This window comes from Bombina bombina, chromosome 7, assembly GCF_027579735.1.
Source record: "Bombina bombina isolate aBomBom1 chromosome 7, aBomBom1.pri, whole genome shotgun sequence".
NCBI classification, from domain to species: domain Eukaryota; kingdom Metazoa; phylum Chordata; class Amphibia; order Anura; family Bombinatoridae; genus Bombina; species Bombina bombina.
In genome coordinates this window covers 38,911,079-38,934,374 of record NC_069505.1, presented here as the reverse complement: position 1 = coordinate 38,934,374, position 23,296 = coordinate 38,911,079, and the positions used below count along the sequence as shown (strand labels likewise).

The window sequence follows — 23,296 nt, the reverse complement described above, 5'->3', positions numbered from 1 at the left end:
ATGTAATATGGGTAGACTTGATGGGACATGCTTAAGGCTATCCTAAGTAAACAGTAACATGTAATAATATGGGTAGGCTTAATGGGACATGCATAAGGCTATACTAAGGAAACAGTAACATGTAATATGGGTAGACTTGATGGGACATGCATAAGGCTATCCTAAGAAAACAGTAACATGTAATATGTGTAGACTTGATGGGACATACATAAGGTTATCTTAAGGAAACAGTAACATGTAATATGGGTAGACTTGATGGGACATGCATAAGGTTATCCTAAGGAAAAAGTAACATGTAATATGGGTAGACTTGATGGGACATACATAAGGCTATCCTAAGAAAAAACTAACGTGTAATATGGGTAGACTTGATGGGCCTTTATGGTTCTATGTTTCTATTAAAGGTAATTTGGAAAGTTGTTTAAATTACATGCCCTATCTGAATCATGAAAGTTTAATTATGACTTGACTGTCCCTTTAAATGTTGCTTTAGTGTCCCTTTTTAATGGTGTATGGGTGGTAGACAAACGTTTAAAAAGAAAGGCAACCTACAAGTATGCATAACTACGTAGGAGCACAGTTTGGTTCATATCCTTTTATATAAAAGGCCAAGTGTGTTTGTCAGAAGCTGTCATGCGCAGTAGAGACAGCTCGAGGACAAACACACCTGGCCTTACCTGACAATCCATGCTGTTTGCAGCTAAAGTGGGCATGGCCTGGCGGCAGCGTGGGCGTGACAGGATGGGAGTGTGGGCGTGGCAGGATGGGAATGCGGGCGTGGTCGGGCGTGGTTGGGCATGGCGGGGTGGCCAGATGCGGTCCGCTCCACAGAGAGGGGAGAAAAATAGAAAGAGAGGGTGAAAGACAAAAAGAGATAAGAATGAGCTAAAGAGAGGGGGAAGAGCAGAAGAGAGGGGACAGTGCAGAAGAGAGGGGGGAGAGAGAGCAAAATAGAAGGGAAAGAGCAAAAGAGAGGGGGGAAAGCAGAATAGAGGGAAGAGAGAGCAAAAGAGATGGGGGAGAGAGCAAAAGAGAGGGGGAGAGAGAGAAAAAGAGAGGTGGAGAGAGAGAAAAAGAGAGGGATAGAGAGAGAGCAAAAGAGAGGGGGAGAGAGCACAAAATAGAGGGGGAGAGAGAGAAAGTAAAAGAGAGGGGGAGAGAGAGAGCGCAAAAGAGAGGGGGAGAGAGAGAGCGCAAAAGAGAGGGGGAGAGAGAGAGCACAAAAGAGAGGGGGAGAGAGAGAGCAACAGAGAGGGATGGAGAGAGAGAGAGGAAAAGAGAGGGATGGAGAGAGAGAGCAAAAGAGAGGGGAGAGAAAAAGCAAAAGAGAAGGCGGGAGAGAGAGCAAAAGAGAGGGGGGAGAGAGAGCGCAAAAGAGAGGGGGAGAGAGAGCGCGCAAGAGAGAGAGAGCGCAAAAGAGAGGGGGGAGAGAGAGAGCATAAAAGAGAGGGGGAGAGAGAGTGCAAAAGAGGGGGAGAGAGCAAAAGAGAGGGGGGAGAGAAAGCAAAAGAGATGGGGAGAGAGAGAGCAGAAGAGGTGAAGCGAGAGAGAGCCCAAAAGAGAGGGTGAGAGAGCGCAAAAGAGAGGGGGAGAGAGCGCAAAAGAGAGGGGGAGAGAGAGCAAAAGAGAGGGAGAGAGAGAGCAAAAGAGAGAGGGGAGAGAGAGAGCAAAAGAGAGGGGGGAGAGAGAGAGCAAAAGAGAGGGGGAGAGAGAGCATAAAAGAGAGGGGGAGAGAGAGTGCAAAAGAGGGGGAGAGAGCAAAAGAGAGGGGGAGAGAAAGCACAAGAGATGGGGAGAGAGAGAGCAAAAGAGGTGGAGCAAGAGAGAGCGCAAAAGAGAGGGGGAGATAGCGCAAAAGAGAGGGGGAGAGAGCGCAAAAGAGAGGGGGAGAGAGCGCAAAAGAGAGGGGGAGAGAGAGTGGAGAGAGAGAGCAAAAGAGAGGGGGGGGGAGAGAGAGAGCAAAAGAGAGGGGGAGAGAGAGAGCAAAAGAGAGGGGAGAGAGAGAGAGCAAAAGAGAGGTGGAGCAAGAGAGAGCGCAAAAGAGAGGGGGGAGAGAGCAAAAGAGAGGGGGGAGAGAGAGAGCAAAATAGAGAGGTTAGAGAGAGAGCAAAAGAGAGGGATGTAGAGAGAGCAAAAGAGAGGGGAGAGAGACAGAGCAAAAGAGAGGGGGAGAGAGGAGGGAGAGAGAGAGCAAAAGAGAGGGGGAGTGAGAGCAAAAGAGAGGGGGGAGAGAGAGAGCAAAAGAGAGGGGGGAGAGAGAGAGCAAAATAGAGAGGTTAGAGAGAGAGCAAAAGAGAGGGATGGAGAGAGAGCAAAACAGAGGGGAGAGAGACAGAGCAAAAGAGAGGGGGAGAGAGAGAGCGGAAAAGAGAGAGGGAGAGAGCACAAAAGAGAGAGAGAAAGCAAAAGAGAGGGGAGAGAGAGAGTGTAAAAGAGAGGGGGGAGAGAGAGCGCAAAAGAAAGGGGAGAGAGAGCGCAAAAGAGAGGGGGAGAGAAAGCAAAAGAGAGGGGGAGGGAGAGAGCAAAAGAGAGGTGGAGTGAGAGCGCAAAAGAGAGGGGGAGAGAGAGCAGAAGAGAGGTGGAGCGAGAGAGAGCACAAAAGAGAAGGGGAGAGAGAGCAAAAGAGGTGGAGAGCGCAAAAGTGAGGGGAAGAGAGCAAGGGGTGGGGCCGCTGTACTGCAAAAAATGGCCCGTGTGAACGGGCTTTAGGACTAGTGTTATATAAAACAGCAAAAATTAGTGTCAGAACATTACCAAACATGCACTATATGGACAAAAGTATTGTTTACACCGCTACTGATTATTGAGTTCAGGTGTTTCATCCACACCCATTGCTAATAGGTTCATAAAACCAATCACATAGCCATGAAACCTCCCTAGACAAACAGTGACAATACAATGGGTCATGCTGAAGGGCTCACTGTCTTGGTACTGACTTGGCACTGACATAGGATGCCACATTTGACACAATTCAGTTGGTGAGATTTCTGCCTTACTAGATCTTCCCTGGTCAACTGTAGTTGCTATTATTGTGAAGTGGAAGTATTTAGAAGCAACAACAGCCCAGCAACAAAATGGTAGACCACGCAAACTCACAGAGTCGAAGCATATAGTGCGTAGAAATGGACTATCATCTGTTGCATTACTCAATACAGAGTTTCAAACTGCCTCTAGAAGCAACATGAGCACAAGAACTGTGCATCAGGCGCTTCATGATGTTGGTTTCCATGGCCGAGCATCTGTACACAATCCTCACATCATCATACGCAATGCCAAACGGGAGTGGTGTAAAGATGGCTGCCACTGGATTCTGAAGCAGTGGAAAAAGCAGTCTGATGATAGAATCTGGGTGTGACGGATGTCAGGAGAATGCTACCTATTAGAATGCATAGTACCTACTGGAATGCATAATGTCTACTGTAAAGTTTGGTGGAGGAGGAAAAATGGTTTGGGGATGTTTTTCAGGGTTTGGACAAGGCCCCTTAGTTCCAGTGAAGGGTCATCTTAATGCTACAGGGTACAAAGACATTTTAGTGATTCCAACTTTGTGGCAACAATTTGAGGAAGATACTTTCTAGTCCCATCACAAAAAGAGGTCCATGAAGAGATGGTTTGATGAGCTTGGTGTGGAGAAACTCAAGAGACGTACACAGAGCTCTGACCTCAAACCCACTGAACACCTTAGGGATGAATTGGAATGCCGATTACGAGTTAGACCTTCTTGTCCAACATCAGTGTCTGACCTCATAAATGGTCTTCTGGCTGAATGGGCATAAATTCCCACAGACACACTCCAAAATCTTGTGGAAAGCCTTCCCAGAAAAAGGGGAGTCCAACTCCATTAAGTGTTATAAGAAACTCAACTTAGGGCGCTTCTAGAAAGAATATATAGCTAGGATCAGACCATAAATATCAATTTTAAATAACAAAAATATATCTAGGATCAGACAATAATTATCAGTTTCTACACAATTATACGCAAATCAATATAACAAATTAATAGACAATAAAACCTAACAAGACTGATAGGAATGTCTCCCTCACAAACAAGTGTACTATGCAAATACAAAGTTTGGTTTAGCACACCTTACAAAAGGTTTATATACACATTTTTGAAATGCTGCCAACGTGACCAAGTAGTTACACAAAATAGGGGGTATTGGCGCACATCCATTTGTAAAAAAAACAACACATTTTTAAATGCTGCAAGAAATTGCCTGCAAAAACATCTATTTTTTTAAATAAAATTGGAATCTTAGTCACACAATATGATCATATTCTGCTTAGCCAGTCACCAACTTACACAGTGTCCCAATATTGACTGGTCCTAACACTACAGTCCTTTGCCAAATGGATGTGCGCCAATATCCCCTATTTTGTGTAACTACTTGGTCACATTGCCAGCACTCCCAAAAATGTGTATATAAACTTCTTGCAAGGTGTGCTAAACCAAACTTTGTATTTAAAAATAAGAGAGACTGACCACCTTCCATTGGTTAAAGCACCGCACCCAAGCGCAGGTGTACTCATGACAGTGTAAAAACCAGGGAGTCTCATTCTATTATGAAGAGAAATAGTAGGAATGATTCAGCCCATAAAGGCCAAGGACTGTAGTGTTAGGACCAGTCAATATTGGGACACCTTGTAAGATGGTGACTGGCTAAGCAGAATATGGCCATATTGTGTGACTAAGATCCCAATTTTATTTAAAAGAATAGACGTGCTTGCAGGCAATTTGCAGCATTTACAACTGTTGTTTATTTGCAAACAAGTGCACTATAACACAATCAAATATTAGAAATTCCTGTTAAAAAACATTCCACAAACATTCAAATATATTGATATGGTTAGTGTTTATAGAGTTTCAATAGAGATTCTTATGTGTTCCAGAACGTTTCAAGCAATACCAAATAAATAAGAGCAAATACTTCAGGCAAGTACAGATGTTTGCTCTAGTTAAACAGAGGAAAACAATGATTTAAAAGATCCATAAGTGAACAAGTAACATGACAAAAGTATTTGTGTTATATGAGGAAAAATGCCACAATGTTATATGATTAACCGACACAACCTTATCTGAGCAAAATTTGACAATGTTGGATTTGGTCATATGTCTATACTAGCTTATATTTACACTCACGAACCTCATAATTTAAATAATTAAATGGTTTACAATGTTTCAACTCTCTATAGGTGCAAGGGCCACTTTTGGATCCCTACTAGCAATGAATATTCAAACAGAAAAAGGCTTGCTATGTGTATCAGTAAATATACATATGAAAAAATGTACACATATAATCAAATATAATTCAAGATAGTCAGGTAGGACCCTAATATCAAGAACAAGGACTTAAATACTTAAGGTATATTCAAATATCTCAATATTCTTCTATGGATGCCTTCAACACTACTTGGATCCTTTTACATAATCTCTAAAAGTGACAATTATTTGAACTAATTAATATATAAACTTGTTACACTTAACAGGATAAAATACTCAAATATATGGGAATCAGAACTGGTAACTGATGACACGATTTCCATTCACACAGGATACCTATTAATTCTATGATGTTAAACAGAGGGATCTCATAGGACATTAATCTGCTACAGATTAGGGCAGAACTCTAGTGGGCTATGGGTTCTCTAGAGGTAGATAGGTCCAGAAAGGCACTAGAAGATCAACATAGCATAAGTCACATTAAAACCAACGTGCTATCGTAGGTAACTTAGTAATAAAACGCTGCTTGTGTAAATAGTTGTTGACCACATGGATACATTCTAAGCTATGTCAGAATATAAATGCATCTTAAACTGTACATAGATTACGCAACAAAATGCCCAGGTTTATTTGTAACCTATTAATGAGCAGATAATAGAGATTTGGAAAAGAAAGTCTAGATAACCAGACAACATAAATAACTATACCAAGGTTAACATAAAATGTATGGGATTACAGGATATGAGTTACAAATTTAACAAGAGGGCATAATGTTTAGGTCTATAAGCATATATAGGAAGCATTACTTTTACAGTATAATAAATTATCATAGTATGCATAACCTTCTTATCTAGAGTTAATAACTGTGCAAATGAAGAACTTCTCCAAACATATAGGACTTCAAGGCATGAAAAAGATAGGACATGAGTTAAAGGACATGGCTACCATAAAGTCCAGCGTCTGACTATAACCTTACATACAATATCACAGATAAATCGCCCCAATAGAGGAGCTAAACTTGATAATGTGAGTTATCACTACTTTGCCTTTTCTGTTGTACCAGAAAACCTTAATAACCTCTGTTAGCTGTATCCATAGATGAGCAAAGAAGAGGTCTTGCCAACAACAGGGGGTTAAACTGCATACATGCCGGTCAGTCCAATTGAATACTACAAAAACCTTGCTGGTTGGGACCAGGTGTATAGTCTGCATTGGTTCCCAGAGTAGATCTTCTTTATAATGATTGGTGGGAGCCAGGACACTATCAGCTATCCTCTTATGGAGTGTCAAACTACTTACAAGAGTAGGTAGGATGCTTGCCGACCATTCATGCAGTTGACTATAATTCTTTAGAAAACTTATTTGATGATTATCGCCAGAAAAACACCATTAATGTCTATGGGGATTTGTGCAGATAAATAATTTAATGTTTTTCTGAAGGATTGTGATCAACTTCAGTCTCTGATGTTGGACAAGAAGGTCTGGCTCACATTCAGCATTACAATTCATCCCAAAGGTGTTCAGAGGGGTTTAGATAAGGGCTCTTTGCCAGGCTTCTTGAGTTCCTCCACCCCAGACTCATCAAACTATGTCTTCATGGACCTCGCTTTGTGCACAGGAGCTCAGTCATCCTGGAACAGGAAAGGGCCTTTCCCCAAACGGCTAGCACAAAGATGGAAGCACTTTTCTTGTAGCATTAAGATGACCCTTCAGTAGAACTAAGGGGTTTAGCCCATGCATGACATCACTCCAGGGACCACGTTTCTACTACTCAAGAGTTCATCAGTGGTGATGTGCTTTACACCACTCCAGTCAACGCTTGGTCCTGTGCATGTTGATGTGAGGCTTGTGCACAGATACTCGGTCATGGAAACACATCTCATGATGCTCCAACTCCACAGTTCTTCTGCTGATGTTGCTTGTTGGAACTCTTTAGTGAGTGGTGCAACAGATGACTGGTGATTTTTGCGTGCTACATGATTCAGCACTCGGCTACCCCGCTCAATGAGTTTGTGGGTCTATTACTTTGTAGCTGGGCTGTTGTTGCTCCTAAGTTCCTCAATACAAGACATTGTACTGCCAATATTTGTCATGGCTATGTCCTGGACTTAGTTCACCTGTTAACAATGGGTGTGGCTGAAACACCTGAACCCAATACTTAGTAGGGTTGTCCACATACATTTGGCAATATAGTAAATTTGAAACAACTTACCTATTTACTTATATTATCTAATTTGATTTGTTCACTTGGTATCCTTTGTTGAAAAGCATATCCAGGTAGGCTTAGGAGCAATGTATTGCTGAAAGTTAGATGGTGATTGGTGGCTGCACATATACAGGGAGTGCAGAATTATTAGGCAAGTTGTATTTTTGAGGACTAATTTTATTATTGAACAACAACCATGTTCTCAATGAACCCAAAAAACTCATTAATATCAAAGCTGAATAGTTTTGGAAATAGTTTTTAGTTTGTTTTTAGTTATAGCTATTTTAGGGGGATATCTGTGTGTGCAGGTGACTATTACTGTGCATAATTATTAGGCAACTTAACAAAAAACAAATATATACCCATTTCAATTATTTATTTTTACCAGTGAAACCAATATAACATCTCAACATTCACAAATATACATTTCTGACATTCAAAAACAAAAGAAAAACAAATCAGTGACCAATATAGCCACCTTTCTTTGCAAGGACACTCAAAAGCCTGCCATCCATGGATTCTGTCAGTGTTTTGATCTGTTCACCATCAACATTGCGTGCAGCAGCAACCACAGCCTCCCAGATACTGTTCAGAGAGGTGTACTGTTTTCCCTCCTTGTAAATCTCACATTTGATGATGGACCACAGGTTCTCAATGGGGTTCAGATCAGGTGAACAAGGAGGCCATGTCATTAGATTTTCTTCTTTTATACCCTTTCTTGCCAGCCACGCTGTGGAGTACTTGGACGTGTGTGATGGAGCATTGTCCTGCATGAAAATCATGTTTTTCTTGAAGGATGCAGACTTCTTCCTGTACCACTGCTTGAAGAAGGTGTCTTCCAGAAACTGGCAGTAGGACTGGGAGTTGAGCTTGACTCCATCCTCAACCTGAAAAGGCCCCACAAGCTCATCTTTGATGATACCAGCCCAAACCAATACTCCACCTCCACCTTGCTGGCATCTGAGTCGGACTGGAGCTCTCTGCCCTTTACCAATCCAGCCACGGGCCCATCCATCTGGCCCATCAAGACTCACTCTCATTTCATCAGTCCATAAAACCTTAGAAAAATCAGTCTTAAGATATTTCTTGGCCCAGTCTTAATGTTTCAGCTTGTGTGTCTTGTTCAGTGGTGGTCGTCTTTCAGCCTTTCTTACCTTGGCCATGTCTCTGAATATTGCACACCTTGTGCTTTTGGGCACTCCAGTGATGTTGCAGCTCTGAAATATGGCCAAACTGGTGGCAAGTGGCATCTTGGCAGCTGCACGCTTGACTTTTCTCAGTTCATGGGCAGTTATTTTGCGCCTTGGTTTTTCCACATGCTTCTTGCGACCCTGTTGACTATTTTGAATGAAACGCTTGATTGTTCGATGATCACGCTTCAGAAGCTTTGCCATTTTAAGAGTGCTGCATCCCTCTGCAAGATATCTCACTATTTTTTACTTTTCTGAGCCTGTCAAGTCCTTCTTTGACCCATTTTGCCAAAGGAAAGGAAGTTGCCTAATAATTATGCACACCTGATATAGGGTGTTGATGTCATTAGACCACACCCCTTCTCATTACAGAGATGCACATCACCTAATATGCTTAATTGGTAGTAGGCTTTCGAGACTATACAGCTTGGAGTAAGACAACATGCATAAAGAGGATGATGTGGTCAAAATACTCATTTGCCTAATAATTCTGCACACAGTGTATGCCTCTTGTCATTAGCTCACCCAATGTGTTCAGCTAACTCCCAGTAGTGCACTGCTGTTTCATCAACAAAGGATACCAAGAGAATAAAACAAATGTAATAATATAAGTAAATTGTAAAGTTATTTAAAATGGTACGCTCTGTATAAACCCCTTCGCTACCGGTAATTTCAGAAAAAAACCTGCCCAAAATACAAAATAATTTTTAGTGTTTAAACAGAAATAGAGCTTTTGTTTTTATTTACCTATGAAAACTATATATATATATATATATATATATATATATATATATATATATATATATATATATATATATATATATATATTGAAAGTAGACAACAAAAGGTATTGATATAGGCCCATTTTAATATATTTGATGCCACCATTTGTCCACCAGATAAGATCATATTAAAAATTAAAAAAATGAACTTTTTCGAAAATGTTGTGCTTCTCACTAAAATTATTTACACACAACTACTGCAGACATAAAACAAAAGGTCGTAAAAGCTTCTCTTGGATCCCGTTTGTCATTGCTTTTTCATTGCATGCATGGCTTTGTCATAGGTTTTTGGCAATTAAAAGGCAGAATTGCAGCTGCACACCACACTTGAAATTCCTGTCAGTGAAGGGGTTAATCAGTTAGCTTGTAAGGTTAATTTTTGATGTAGTGAAGAGATTACCTTCTCATCTGACACTTCCCACCCCCCTGATCCCTCCCAAACAGCTCCCCCCACTGGTCACCACCATTTTAAGTACAGGCAGACAATCTGCAAGTACGCAGTTTAGGGATTTTTAAACCCCCTCATATATTTATTTATTTCTGTAATGTAGGGGGTCCCTCCTTACCCTCCCTTGCCAGTTTGCCAGTAACAAACTATGTCATTTTTGCATTATCTTTTTTTATATTTTTCTGTAGTGTAGGGCCCCCCTCCCCCCTCAGCCCTTACTGTTCCATAGTGTAGAGCCCCAACCCTCCCTCTCCATTCATAAACTTTTTTCTGTAGTGCAGGGAACCCCTTCCCTTCCTCATCCCAACCAATGCCCCAACTCGGCACAAAGGATGATCATCGTAGACAGTGACACAGATAGAAAAGATCGGTGATGTGCCTTCAAGATCAGCGCACCCTTATTATATGAAGGCAGATGCTTTCTGCCTCCAGCTGCAGTCTTCGCTATATAAGTGGACAGCTGGAACTTCAGCATGAGCCAAAGTGTAGGACATATGTACTACGTCAACACAGTACGCTGGGAAAAGTACTATATGACGTAGTACTTAAGTCTAAATGGCGCACAGGGATAATGGATATAAACGCCCACTAAGGAAACATTGGAAAAAGATAGGTGAAGTGATACTCAATTAAGCATTTCTGTCCATGAATAAACAAGATTACCCCTCACATTATACTCATGATGTAGTGAAGGAGTCGCCCTTCCGTTAACCGTATGAACTCTTTACGAGGGTCTCTGGTGGAGTAGAAAGTCCCATCTTCTATCCCTTGGCCTCCCTCAAAGGTGCGGATCTGTGGATATAGAGCAGTTAAATTTATGATGCTGTTACATTTGAACAATATATAACACAGTCTCCATCAAATGTTATGTGACTAATGTACTGTTTGCTTGCAAAAATGTTTTTAATAATGATATACATTGCAAATACTGCTGATATATAGTTCTTAAACTCCCTATCCTGAGGCTACCGAGGAAATAAATATAGTTATCAGGCCCCTGGATTTATATCTTAAGGAGGCAGATAAGCAAATAATTGTTATACTAGATCATTATACAATCCAATTCAAAATTATCAAAGAATGTATGATCACATGATAAGAGCTTTTAGAGAACAAGTGATCACAAAAAAAGAAAAATATTCTGACTGTCCCTAATCTGATTCCTAAAATCTATAAAAATCAACAGAACCTGCCAAAAAAATCCATCATGCCTGGCTTAGCAGAAAAGTCAACATGTGGACTTGAGAAGATTTGTACTGGAACTACCCGCCTATGTCCAGGACACTATGGAGGTCTTACAACAGTTAGACAAATTCAAATAATAACCATAAAACATGGCTAATTACAATAGATGTGGAATCAGAAGAGGATAAAACCCAGGATGAATTCATCATAATTTTAAAATGATAGGAATTCATGTTACAATACAATTTCTTTATTTTTTACAATCAATTTTATTTACAAACACAAGGCACAGCAATGGGGACAGCATGTGCCCCTACCTACACAAATTTATTTCTAGGCTGGTGGGAAGCGGAAGATGTCTTTACAGAAGTCTTTAATGAATACGTACAAAAAATCCCTAATGTGGCTACGATATATAGATGACATCTTATTACAGAAGGGGTTCTTGTGATGAAATGAGTGAATTTTTGAGGAAATTGAATATAAATGATCTGAAGTTAGCCAAACACAGGTGACTTAAATCATCAAAAAAGAATCAGATGGAAGAACTGATTTACATAGGAAACATACTGCCAATAATAGTATCTTATTTAATACAAGTGCCCATGCACCAGGTACAATGAAAGCATTGCCAACAGGTGAATTCCTTAGGAATTGGAGGAATTGCATTGGATATGGATACAATTTGACTCCGAGTAGGAGAATTAGAGAACCACTTAAGGGATTGAGGATACAGTAATACAAGTATTAAAAAAGCTAAATAAAAAAACAAAAACGACAATCTCTGAAGACTAATCTTAACATCTAGATCACAGATCTCTCAAGTGATATAAATAATTAGTAAACATTGGAGTTTTACTTACATATCCTACAACAGTGTATTGCCCCTTTTAATGGGCAAACCACCCAGCTGATTTTACTGCCCACCTGGCTTCAATTTAAACCAATATTAAGCTAAAATAAATATTACATTTTTTCAAAGCTTATTGCACAGATTATCATTAAAAAAATTATGTTAAATTATGTAATTAATGATTAATAATGCAATGAATGAGTGCCTTTGATAGCAAATAATTTAATAATTTTATTACAATGCCCCTACCTGGCTACTTCATAATGACACCTGGTTGGCAAAATTTTCTGCGTAGAACACTGTACATTAAAAAATTTTTCTGGGAGATAACCCCCAAATTGGAAGCTGCAGTGCACTGCTATTATTTTGTTTAAATCACTCACATAATTACATTTTCAGCAGCATGAAAGAGTCAAAGAGGCCGCTTCTTTAACCCCTTAATGACCGCAGCACTTTTCCATTTTCTGTCCGTTTGGGACCAAGGCTATTTTTACATTTCTGCGGTGTTTGTGTTTAGCTGTAATTTTCCTCTTACTCATTTACTGTACCCACACATATTATATACCGTTTTTCTCGCCATTAAATGGACTTTCTAAAGATACCATTATTTTCATCATATCTTATAATTTACTATAAAAATTTTTATAAAATATGAGGAAAAAATTGAAAAAAACACACTTTTTTAACTTTGACCCTCAAAATCTCCTACACTTCAACAACTACCAAAAAACTCCCATGCTAAATAGTTTCTAAATTTTGTCCTGAGTTTAGAAATACTCAATGTTTACATGTTCTTTGCTTTTTTTGCAAGTTATAGGGCAATAAGTACAAGTAGCACTTTGCTATTTCCAAAAATTTTTAAAAAAAATTAGCGATAGTTACATTGGAACACTGATATCTGTCAGGAATCCCTGATTAACCCTTCACATATATATATTTTTTAAAAGAACACAACCTAAGGTATTAAACATGGGGTATTTTGACTCTTTCCATGCAACTATTTTACCACCAATCTATGCCAAAGTTTGAAAAAAAAAAAGTGGTGATTTTTTGACAAAATAGCAATTCAAGAATACATTTACTGAGAACGTTAAGGGTTACTGCCAAATAACACCCCAATATGTCTTCAGCAGCATCTCCTGAGTACAGTGATACCACCCATGTATAGGTCTGTTGGGTTCTCTGGGGGCTAAAAGGCCTTATTTTTAGGGGGCGCATTCCAGTTTTTTAATTTGGAATTTTCACATCTGTCGTCATGCACCCATGTCCTATTTGGGACATTTCTGAAGCCGGACAATGCAAATTACCCCCATCAAACCATATATTTTTAAAAAGTAGACACCCTAGGGTATTTCAAATGCTGGTATTTTAACACTTTGCATGCACTAATTCAACCACCAGTCTTTGTCAAACTTTTGGGTAGTCATTTTGGTGTGTTATTTTTCACACGCATTGTACTTTAGGCATGGATTCTCAGTTCCTGTTATATGTTACTGACCAAAAACACCTCAATATGTATTCAACAACAACTTCTGAGTACAGTGATACCCCCCATGTATAGGTGTGTCGGGTTCTCTGGGGGCTAAAAGGCCTTAATTTTAGGGGGCGCATTCCAGTTTTTCAACTTGGAATTTTCATATCTGTCATCATGCACCCATGTCCTATTTGGGACATTTCTGAAGCCGGCCAATGTAAATTACCCCCATCAAACCATATATTTTTGAAAAGTAGACACCCTAGGGTATTTCAAATGCTGGTATTTTAACACTTTCCATGCACTAATTCAACCACTAGTCTTTGTCAAACTTTTAGGTAGTCATTTTTTTGCATTATTTTTCACACACATTGTACTTTAGGCATATATTCTCAGTCCCTGTTATGTGTTACTGCCAAAAAAACCCTCAATATGTATTCAACAACATCTCCTGAGTACAGTGATACCCCCCATGTATAGGTGTGTCGGGTTCTCTGGGGGCTAAAAGGCCTTAATTTTAGGGGGGGCATTCCAGTTTTTCAACTTGGAATTTTCACATCTGTCATCATGCACCCATGTCCTATTTGGGACATTTCTGAAGCCGGCCAATGTAAATTACCCCCATCAAACCATATATTTTTGAAAAGTAGACACCCTAGGGTATTTCAAATGCTGGTATTTTAACACTTTCCATGCACTAATTCAACCACTAGTCTTTGTCAAACTTTTATGTAGTCATTTTTTTGCATTATTTTTCACACACATTGTACTTTAGGCATATATTCTCAGTCCCTGTTATGTGTTACTGCCAAAAAAAACCTCAATATGTATTCAACAACATCTCCTGAGTACAGTGATACCCCCCATGTATAGGTGTGTCGGGTTCTCTGGGGGCTAAAAGGCCTTAATTTTAGGGGGCGCATTACAGTTTTTCAACTTGGAATTTTCACATCTGTCATCATGCACCCATGTCCTATTTGGGACATTTCTGAAGCCGGCCAATGTAAATTACCCCCATCAAACCATATATTTTTGAAAAGTAGACACCCTAGGGTATTTCAAATGCTGGTATTTTAACACTTTCCATGCACTAATTCAACCACTAGTCTTTGTCAAACTTTTAGGTAGTCATTTTTTTGCATTATTTTTCACACACATTGTAATTTAGGCATATATTCTCAGTCCCTGTTATGTGTTACTGCCAAAAAAAACCTCAATATGTATTCAACAACATCTCCTGAGTACAGTGATACCCCCCATGTATAGGTGTGTCGGGTTCACTGGGGGCTAAAAGGCCTTAATTTTAGGGGGCGCATTCCAGTTTTTCAACTTGGAATTTTCACATCTGTCATCATGCACCCATGTCCTATTTGGGACATTTCTGAAGCCGGCCAATGTAAATTACCCCCATCAAACCATATATTTTTGAAAAGTAGACACCCTAGGGTATTTCAAATGCTGGTATTTTAACACTTTCCATGCACTAATTCAACCACTAGTCTTTGTCAAACTTTTAGGTAGTCATTTTTTTTGCATTATTTTTCACACACATTGTACTTTAGGCATATATTCTCAGTCCCTGTTATGTGTTACTGCCAAAAAAAAACCTCAATATGTATTCAACAACATCTCCTGAGTACAGTGATACCCCCCATGTATAGGTGTGTCGGGTTCTCTGGGGGCTGAAAGGCCTTAATTTTAGGGGGCGCATTCCAGTTTTTCAACTTGGAATTTTCATATCTGTCATCATGCACCCATGTCCTATTTGGGACATTTCTGAAGCCGGCCAATGTAAATTACCCCCATCAAACCATATATTTTTGAAAAGTAGACACCCTAGGGTATTTCAAATGCTGGTATTTTAACACTTTCCATGCACTAATTCAACCACTAGTCTTTGTCAAACTTTTAGGTAGTCATTTTTTTGCATTATTTTTCACACACATTGTACTTTAGGCATATATTCTCAGTCCCTGTTATGTGTTACTGCCAAAAAAAACCTCAATATGTATTCAACAACATCTCCTGAGTACAGTGATACCCCCCATGTATAGGTGTGTCGGGTTCTATGGGGACTAAAAGGCCTTAATTTTAGGGGGCGCATTCCAGTTTTTCAACTTGGAATTTTCACATCTGTCATCATGCACCCATGTCCTATTTGGGACATTTCTGAAGCCGGCCAATGTAAATTACCCCCATCAAACCATATATTTTTGAAAAGTAGACACCCTAGGGTATTTCAAATGCTGGTATTTTAACACTTTCCATGCACTAATTCAACCACTAGTCTTTGTCAAACTTTTAGGTAGTCATTTTTTTGCATTATTTTTCACACACATTGTACTTTAGGCATATATTCTCAGTCCCTGTTATGTGTTACTGCCAAAAAAAAACCTCAATATGTATTCAACAACATCTCCTGAGTACAGTGATACCCCCCATGTATAGGTGTGTCGGGTTCTCTGGGGACTAAAAGGCCTTAATTTTAGGGGGCGCATTCCAGTTTTTCAACTTGGAATTTTCACATCTGTCATCATGCACCCATGTCCTATTTGGGACATTTCTGAAGCCGGCCAATGTAAATTACCCCCATCAAACCATATATTTTTGAAAAGTAGACACCCTAGGGTATTTCAAATGCTGGTATTTTAACACTTTCCATGCACTATTTCAACCACTAGTCTTTGTCAAACTTTTGGGTAGTCATTTTTTTTGTGTTATTTTTCACACACGTTGTACTTTAGGCATATATTCTCAGTCCCTGTTATGTGTTACTGCCAAAAAAAACCTCAATATGTATTCAACAACATCTCCTGAGTACAGTGATACCACCCATGTATAGGTGTGTTGGGTTCTCTGGGGGCTAAAAGGCCTTATTTTTAGGGGGCGCATTCCAGTTTTTCAACTTGGAATTTTCACATCCCATGCACCCATGTCCTATGTAGGACATTTCTGAAGCCGGCCAATGTAATTTACCCCCATCAAATCATATATTTTTGAAAAGTAGACACCCTAGGGTATTTCAAATGCTGGTATTTTAACACTTTCCATGCACTAATTCTTTGTCAAACTATTAGGCAGTCATTTTTTGTGTGTTATTTTTCACACACATTGTACTTTAGACATGAATTCTCAGCTCCTGTTATGTGTTACTGCCAAAGAAGACCCCAATATGTGTTCACCAACATCTCCTGAGTACAGTGATACCACCTATGCATAAGTTTCTTGGCTTGTTCGGGGGGTGTAATGCCAAATGTCCAACATGCGTTTGTGATTTTTTTTTTCACATTTAACATATTTTCTTTGCCTATTGTCTTTTTGGGGGTATTTTAACATACCCCAATTTATTTGTTTCCATGAATGTGCATATTTTTGAAATGTTGACACCCCAAGGTATTGTATATGGTGTGCTTTGATGCATTTGAAGTAACTGTTTTAGCTAAAAAAAATTGGAGAAAGTGTATGGTGGCATTTTTTCAATTTTCATTTTTACACACACATTGCTTTTTGACTATGATTTAGGAGAGACTGTTGTAAGTTAGTGCAAAAAAAATACTACAGGTTGTTTTCTGCTAGGCACCCTGAGTACACCTATGTCCCCATGCATAGGTTTGACAGGGGTTTTTGTAAAAAAAAAAAAAAAAGAACAGCCCCATTTTAGAAAAAAAAATATATTAGTGAAATGTAAAAATCTGGCACATTAAAAGTAAAAAAATAACAAAAAATTTATTTATTTTTTAAAAATTGACCATTGTATGGTACCGCTTGAAGCAGTCCCCAATGCAGAGTCCAGGCTGTCCAGGGCAATCAGGACAGTGATATACAGTGTCCCTTCTCTGCCCCCTCTTGGTACAGACTCTGCATTTTTTTTGTGGTCTCTGCTTTGCGGCAGTAGGGGGGATTTTAAAAATAAAATGAGTAGCCCCAACTCTGCTCTCTCCCATCACCGCCCGGGGAGCAGGTGCATCATGGTACAAAATCCCCGAAATGATCTGGAGCTGAAATTGTAAAAAAGTCAGTTTCATTCCGGGGTTTGCTTTTTTGAACAACAAAAAAGCGTTGTGGGTTGCAATCTGCATTAGGTAAATTGCAACCTTTTTGTACCAGGCCCTTGTCTTCCGCATAATTAGGTAGGGCTGCAGCAGCTGATCTGCCAGATCAACCCCACCCATATGTCTGTTATAAGACTTGATGCACACTGGCTTCCTTATGATCTCAGCTCTGCCACGTACAGAGACCGCCACCGTCCTCTCTGTGTGGATGGTGGTAAGAAGGTATATATTCTTCTTGTCTCTGTACTTCAGTGCCAACAGCTCCTCTTGGCGCAGAGCAGAGGTCTCCCCCCTTCGTAGCCGGGTGCGTACAAGTTGTCCTGGGAAACCTTTGCGGTTCTTTTTAATAGTACCGCTAAGTACAAGTGATACCCTTTGTTCATTAGGGGTAATATCAGGTCCCAGACAATCTTGCCAGTGGTTCCCATATGTTCTGGGCAACCTGGAGGGTCAAGGTGGCTATCCTTTCCCTCATACACCCGGAAGGCCTGAGTATACCCAGTCTCGCTCTCACAGAGCTTATACACCTTTACCCCATACCTGGAGCGCTTGGAAGGAATATACTGCTTGAATCCCAGCCTTCCCTTATACTTCATCAGGGATTCATCAACGCATATATTCCTTCCAGGTGTATAAGCCTCTGCAAACCTGGCAGAAAAGTGGGTAATCAGGGGGCGGATTTTATACAGCCTGTCAAATTGGGGATGCTCCCTAGGGGGGCACAGGCTGTTGTCGCTGAAGTGCATGAAATGAAGAATCATTTCATATCTCTGCCTCGACATACTCTGGGAGAAAATGGGGGTAGAGCAGATGGGGCTACTGCTCCAGTAGGAGCGAACGGAGGGTTTCTTTATGATGCCCATCAGCATAGTCAATGCCCAGAATTTTTTAAATTCTGGCACATTGATGGGGGCCCATTGCTGCTTTGCCAAATATGTTTCAGGCTTTGCAGCACGGTACTGATGGGCATATAAATTAGTTTGGGCGACAATGTTCCCCAATACATCATCACCCAGAAACACCTCCAGAAACTGTTGGGGGCTAAAACCTGCCACATCTATATTTATGCCAGCATTTGCTGTGAAGGGTGGGATATCTGGCCTCTGGAGATGAGGCGTTACCCACTCTTCAGCGGCAATGGCAGCAACACGCCTCCTTCTAGCAGGGGGGCTGGCAGGGGGGCTAGCAGGGGGGCTGGCAGGGGGGCTAGCAGCCACAGATACATCACTATCAGTTGAGACTGCATCTAATGATGTATCTGAGCATATGGCAGGGTCAAAATTGGGGTCTGAGTCAGACATAGAGGCATCTGACTCTGACGCAAGGATGGCATACGCCTCCTCAACACTATATCTTTTCTGTGACATTTTGTATCTGTCACAGAAAACCAAAATTAATTAATTAACTAAATGGCCTTTGGGTTTTTTTAAAAAAAAGTACAGCTATGCTAATGCCAGTGATTTATAGCGATCACTGGCAAGCTAGGGGTTAAATACTCTTTAAATTAAATTAACTAAATGGCCTTTGGGTTTTTTTTTTAAAAAGTACAGCTATGCTAATGCCAGTGATTTATAGCGATCACTGGCAAGCTAGGGGTTAAATACTCTTTAAATTAAATTAACTAAATGGCCTTTGGGTTTTTTAAAAAAAAAGTACAGCTATGCTAATGCCAGTGATTTATAGCGATCACTGGCAAGCTAGGGGTTAAATACTCTTTAAATTAAATTAACTAAATGGCCTTTGGGTTTTTTTAAAAAAAAGTACAGCTATGCTAATGCCAGTGATTTATAGCGATCACTGGCAAGCTAGGGGTTAAATACTCTTTAAATCAAATTAAATTAGCTAAATGGCTCTGAAAGGAGCCTTTGGGTTTTTAAAAAATGACAACAACAAAAATTAACCCCTAAAAAAATGCACAGACAGCAAAAATGTAGAGCTATGCTAATGCCAGTGATTTATAGGGATCACTGGCAAGCTAGGGGTTAAATACTCTTTAAATTAAATTAAATTAGCTAAATGGCTCTGAAAGGAGCCTTTGGTTTTTTAAAAAATTACAACAACACAAATTAACCCCTAAAAAAATTCACAGACAGCAAAAAAGTACAGCTATGCTAATGCCAGTGATGTATAGCGATCACTGGCAAGCTAGGGGTTAAATACTATTTAAATTAAATTAGCTAAATGGCTCTGAAAGGAGCGTTTAGGTTTTTAAAAAATTACAACAACAAAAACTAACCCCTAAAAAATGCACAGACAGCAAAAAAGTACAGCTATGCTAATGCCAGTGATGTATAGCGATCACTGGCAAGCTAGGGGTTAAATAGTCTTTAAATTAAATTAAATTAGCTAAATGGCTCTGAAAGGAGCCTTTGAGTTTTTAAAAAAAAATACAACAACAAAAATTAACCCCTAAAAAAATGCACAGACAGCAAAAAAAAGTGCAGCTGTGCTACTGCCAGTGATTTATAGTGATCACTGGCAAGCTAGGGGTTAATGGCTCTGAAAAGAGCCTTTGGATTTTAAATTTTTTAACAAATAAAAGAAATAAATCTCTCTCTCTGCTAAATACAGGTCTCTCTCTTTCTCCAACAAAATGGCAAGTGAGGAGAGGGAGGGAGATCCACACTGATAAGAGTCAATATTTACAAATATTGACCTGATCAGACAAATGGGAGATTTTATTATTATTATTTTTTTTTTCTAAGAAGGCTCAGATTGGGTGACCCTAGCTTGCCCCTATGGTGAGACAGGCTAGGGACACCCCCAGATGCCCCATGATGCACCGGGCATCGCCATTTTGGAAGCCTCATGGGGGAGGGGGGCGCTATATGTGGGGGCTTTTTTATTTTATATTTTATTTTTTTTTTTACATTTTTTATTTTATTAATACACTAACTAAGTGCCTCGACCCACCGAGGCACTTAGCACACTAGCAGAGCATCGGAAGCGTGTCCGATCGCTTCCGATGCTCTGCTGCACTGCCGGGCTCCACGTGGAGCAAAACCGGAAGTGATCACTCAAGGGGGAGTGATCGCTCCAGTCCCGGCACTCCGTAACAGCACTGCAGGGATGCCCAGACATCGAGGCATCTCTGCGGTACTGTAATAGTGCCTGGAAGAGATCTTGATCGCTTCCAGCACTCACTTTAGCCGAGGACGTGCAGGGTACGTCGTCAGGCGTTAACTGCCTTTTTTTTTCAGACGTACCCTGCACGTCCTCGGTCACTAAGGGGTTAATGAATTAGAGTGCATTGCACACAAATAAAGAATGTTTGTGTAAACCACGAGTATTACTACTCAATAATAAAGTATCAATCTATAAAAGCAAGTATCACCAATACAAGTGCAATAAGTGCACTAATAGTTCTCCCTGCAACATCCATTAAAAGTATAGGACACTGTAAAAATGTTTCAACAACGTTAAGATGCTTTGGTTAAAGGGACAGTCTAGTCAAAAATAAACTTTCATGATTCAGATAGGGCATGTAATTTTAAACAACTTTCCAATTTACGTTTATCATCAATTTTGCTTTGTTCAATTGGTATTCTTAATTGAAAGCTAAACCTAGGTAGGCTCATATGCTAATTTCTTAGTCATTTTTCACGACTAGAGGATGTTAGTTCATGTGTGCCATACAGATAACATTGTGCTCATGCATGTGGAGTTACCTAGGGGTCAGCACTGATTGGCTAAAATGCATGTCTGTCAAAAGAAATTAAATAAAGGGGCAGTCTGCAGAGGTTTAGATACAAGGTAACCACAGAGGTAAAAAGTATATTAATATAACTGTGTTGGTTGTGCAAAACTGGGGAATGGGTAATAAAGGGATTATCTATCTCTTTAAACAATACAAATTATTGTGTAGACTGTCCCTTTAACCATTCACTTGTAATACTAGATTGTGTGTTATTCTTAGCACGAGCAGATAACGTACCCTGCGCTATTAACTATGATCTGCTTGTAATCTAGCGTTGTTTTTTGGAGGTAACAATTTAATGCGTGAGGTGTATTATTGGCAGAGACATTTTGGGATTGGGATTGGAATTGGTGGAAAATGCACTAATAATATTGTTCCGACGTTCAGACATCGTTATCTGCTGAAAACAAGCGGAAGATTGCGATCAACTCCTATGTAAGATATAGCCACATCCTACTCAGATCTGAAATCACGATTTATTGCTGAAAGAAAAGCCTAGAGATACGTCACCTGTCACCAAACTTCCAGACAGCCTTAAAGGAAATGATTTTATATTATTTCAGTGCAAACTACACGATAACCAGATTGTACATTTAGTTCCTTAAGTTCATGACTTTCAAGATGAAAGAACAACAATATCCTCTTTGCAGAAAAGAATATGTTCTTCACTATATAATATGCAGCCAGCTAGGGGTACTGTCTTGTTGGTGCTCTGTATCACATCTTAAATGGTTTTATAGAAAATCCCTTAAAGGGACAGTAAACATTTTTATGTGCATAGTATTTTAAACATTATAACAAATAATTTAGAGGCAGCAGGTAGAGCAGCGAATCAAATGCAGTACCACACACCCTAATGAAAAGTGCTGTAGCCGGTGTATTAACAGGCTCACAATATTGTAAGTAAAGCGAGTGTGGGAGCACGGTCTGCTGATGTAATGGGGTGCATTGCATGCCGTCTATAAAGTATAAAAAAAATAGGCATAGGACAAGCGCATCCATTGAGCAAATATATATAAATAAAAAATAATAATATACATCTAAATCTAGTTTGCATTTAAACTCTATTAAATACATCCTATGTACTATGATGCTTAAAATACAAGCACAAGAAGCCCCTACAACTATAAACATAAATAACATGAGCATTTAGGGTGTGTCATGGAAGAAGAAGCAAAATAAAATATACAAAAAAGCTTTACTGGCTCTTTAAATTTATGGTTCCCCAGATATAACTGTGTGGGGCATTTGTGTACCCTTATGAGCACAGATGGACTAGAATTTCATTACGCAAGCACAGGCCGGTTCCATTGATTGTAGCACATAGCCCAAGCTGGTCTTTAGGGTTACGTGACAACCACAACGAAGAAACACTGATCTAGAGAAAGCATGACTCATACTTCATTGCGCACGCATGAAACATACACAAAGAAACAGGCCGTTGTTCTTACCCATGTAACCAAGGGTCCGTCTATCAGACGTTCCAAGCTTTGTTCTTCATCATTCTCCATGTTTCCCACCAAGGTTTGGAAGGCTGGATGGTGTCCTTATCTTTAGTGTAACTACTTAGTAACGTGTGTCCTCTCAGTCTATGGAGTTCATTCACTCTTTAATCACATTTTTGATGGTTCTCTTGTAGCTTAATGCTACACACAGCTGCATTCCTATTGCCCCTTCCTCTCTCTCGCTCGATTCTTGTTCCTTCTCCTGTGGTTTCTACAACGACATCAGTTCCTCTCTAAATCACTTGTGACCTTCCCCCTGTTACCACAGCACCCTAGTCAGGAAGTATGTTTTACGTAGTCATTAAACGACTCTGTGGCCAGGTTTATACTCATAGTGGTTCCCTGGGCAGGATAAGATTCTATCCCAAGAAAATAGAGAAACTTTTCCCTTTCGTCTGTCTGTGTAGAAGTTACCATCCATTCTATATGAGTTTCAAACAGGCTATCAAACTTTCTTTGTTTTCAGACAGTTTGCTATTCCACCTGTGGCTATATACAAACCTCCAAGTCCTCCCCTTTTGTGTATCTTGTACGTATATGGTCATCAGTTCTTTTTCTGTACAACTTATAATCTCTTCTGTCTACATTTGCAATGGATATGTTAATCAGTTTTTAGTGAATATAGAATTGTTGTACTCTTTATGGTATTTTCAGAATACAATATCACTACTAAAGGTATTGAA

The 23,296-nt window shown here is 39.7% G+C and overlaps 1 protein-coding gene across 1 annotated transcript in view; it reads right to left on the bottom strand.

Moving 5' to 3' along the window:
* The window catches only part of CCDC88B (coiled-coil domain containing 88B), a 217,907-nt gene extending 195,117 nt beyond the window's left edge, over nt 1-22,790 (bottom strand). The window contains exons 1-2 of the mRNA XM_053720050.1: nt 22,560-22,790; nt 10,518-10,639 (exon numbers count right to left, since the gene is read on the bottom strand). Of these exons, the coding sequence (XP_053576025.1) occupies nt 10,518-10,639; nt 22,560-22,619 (182 nt within the window). The 5' untranslated portion in view covers nt 22,620-22,790. The remainder of the gene's footprint in view (nt 1-10,517; nt 10,640-22,559) is intronic.
* Nucleotides 22,791-23,296: the final 506 nt, after the last annotated feature.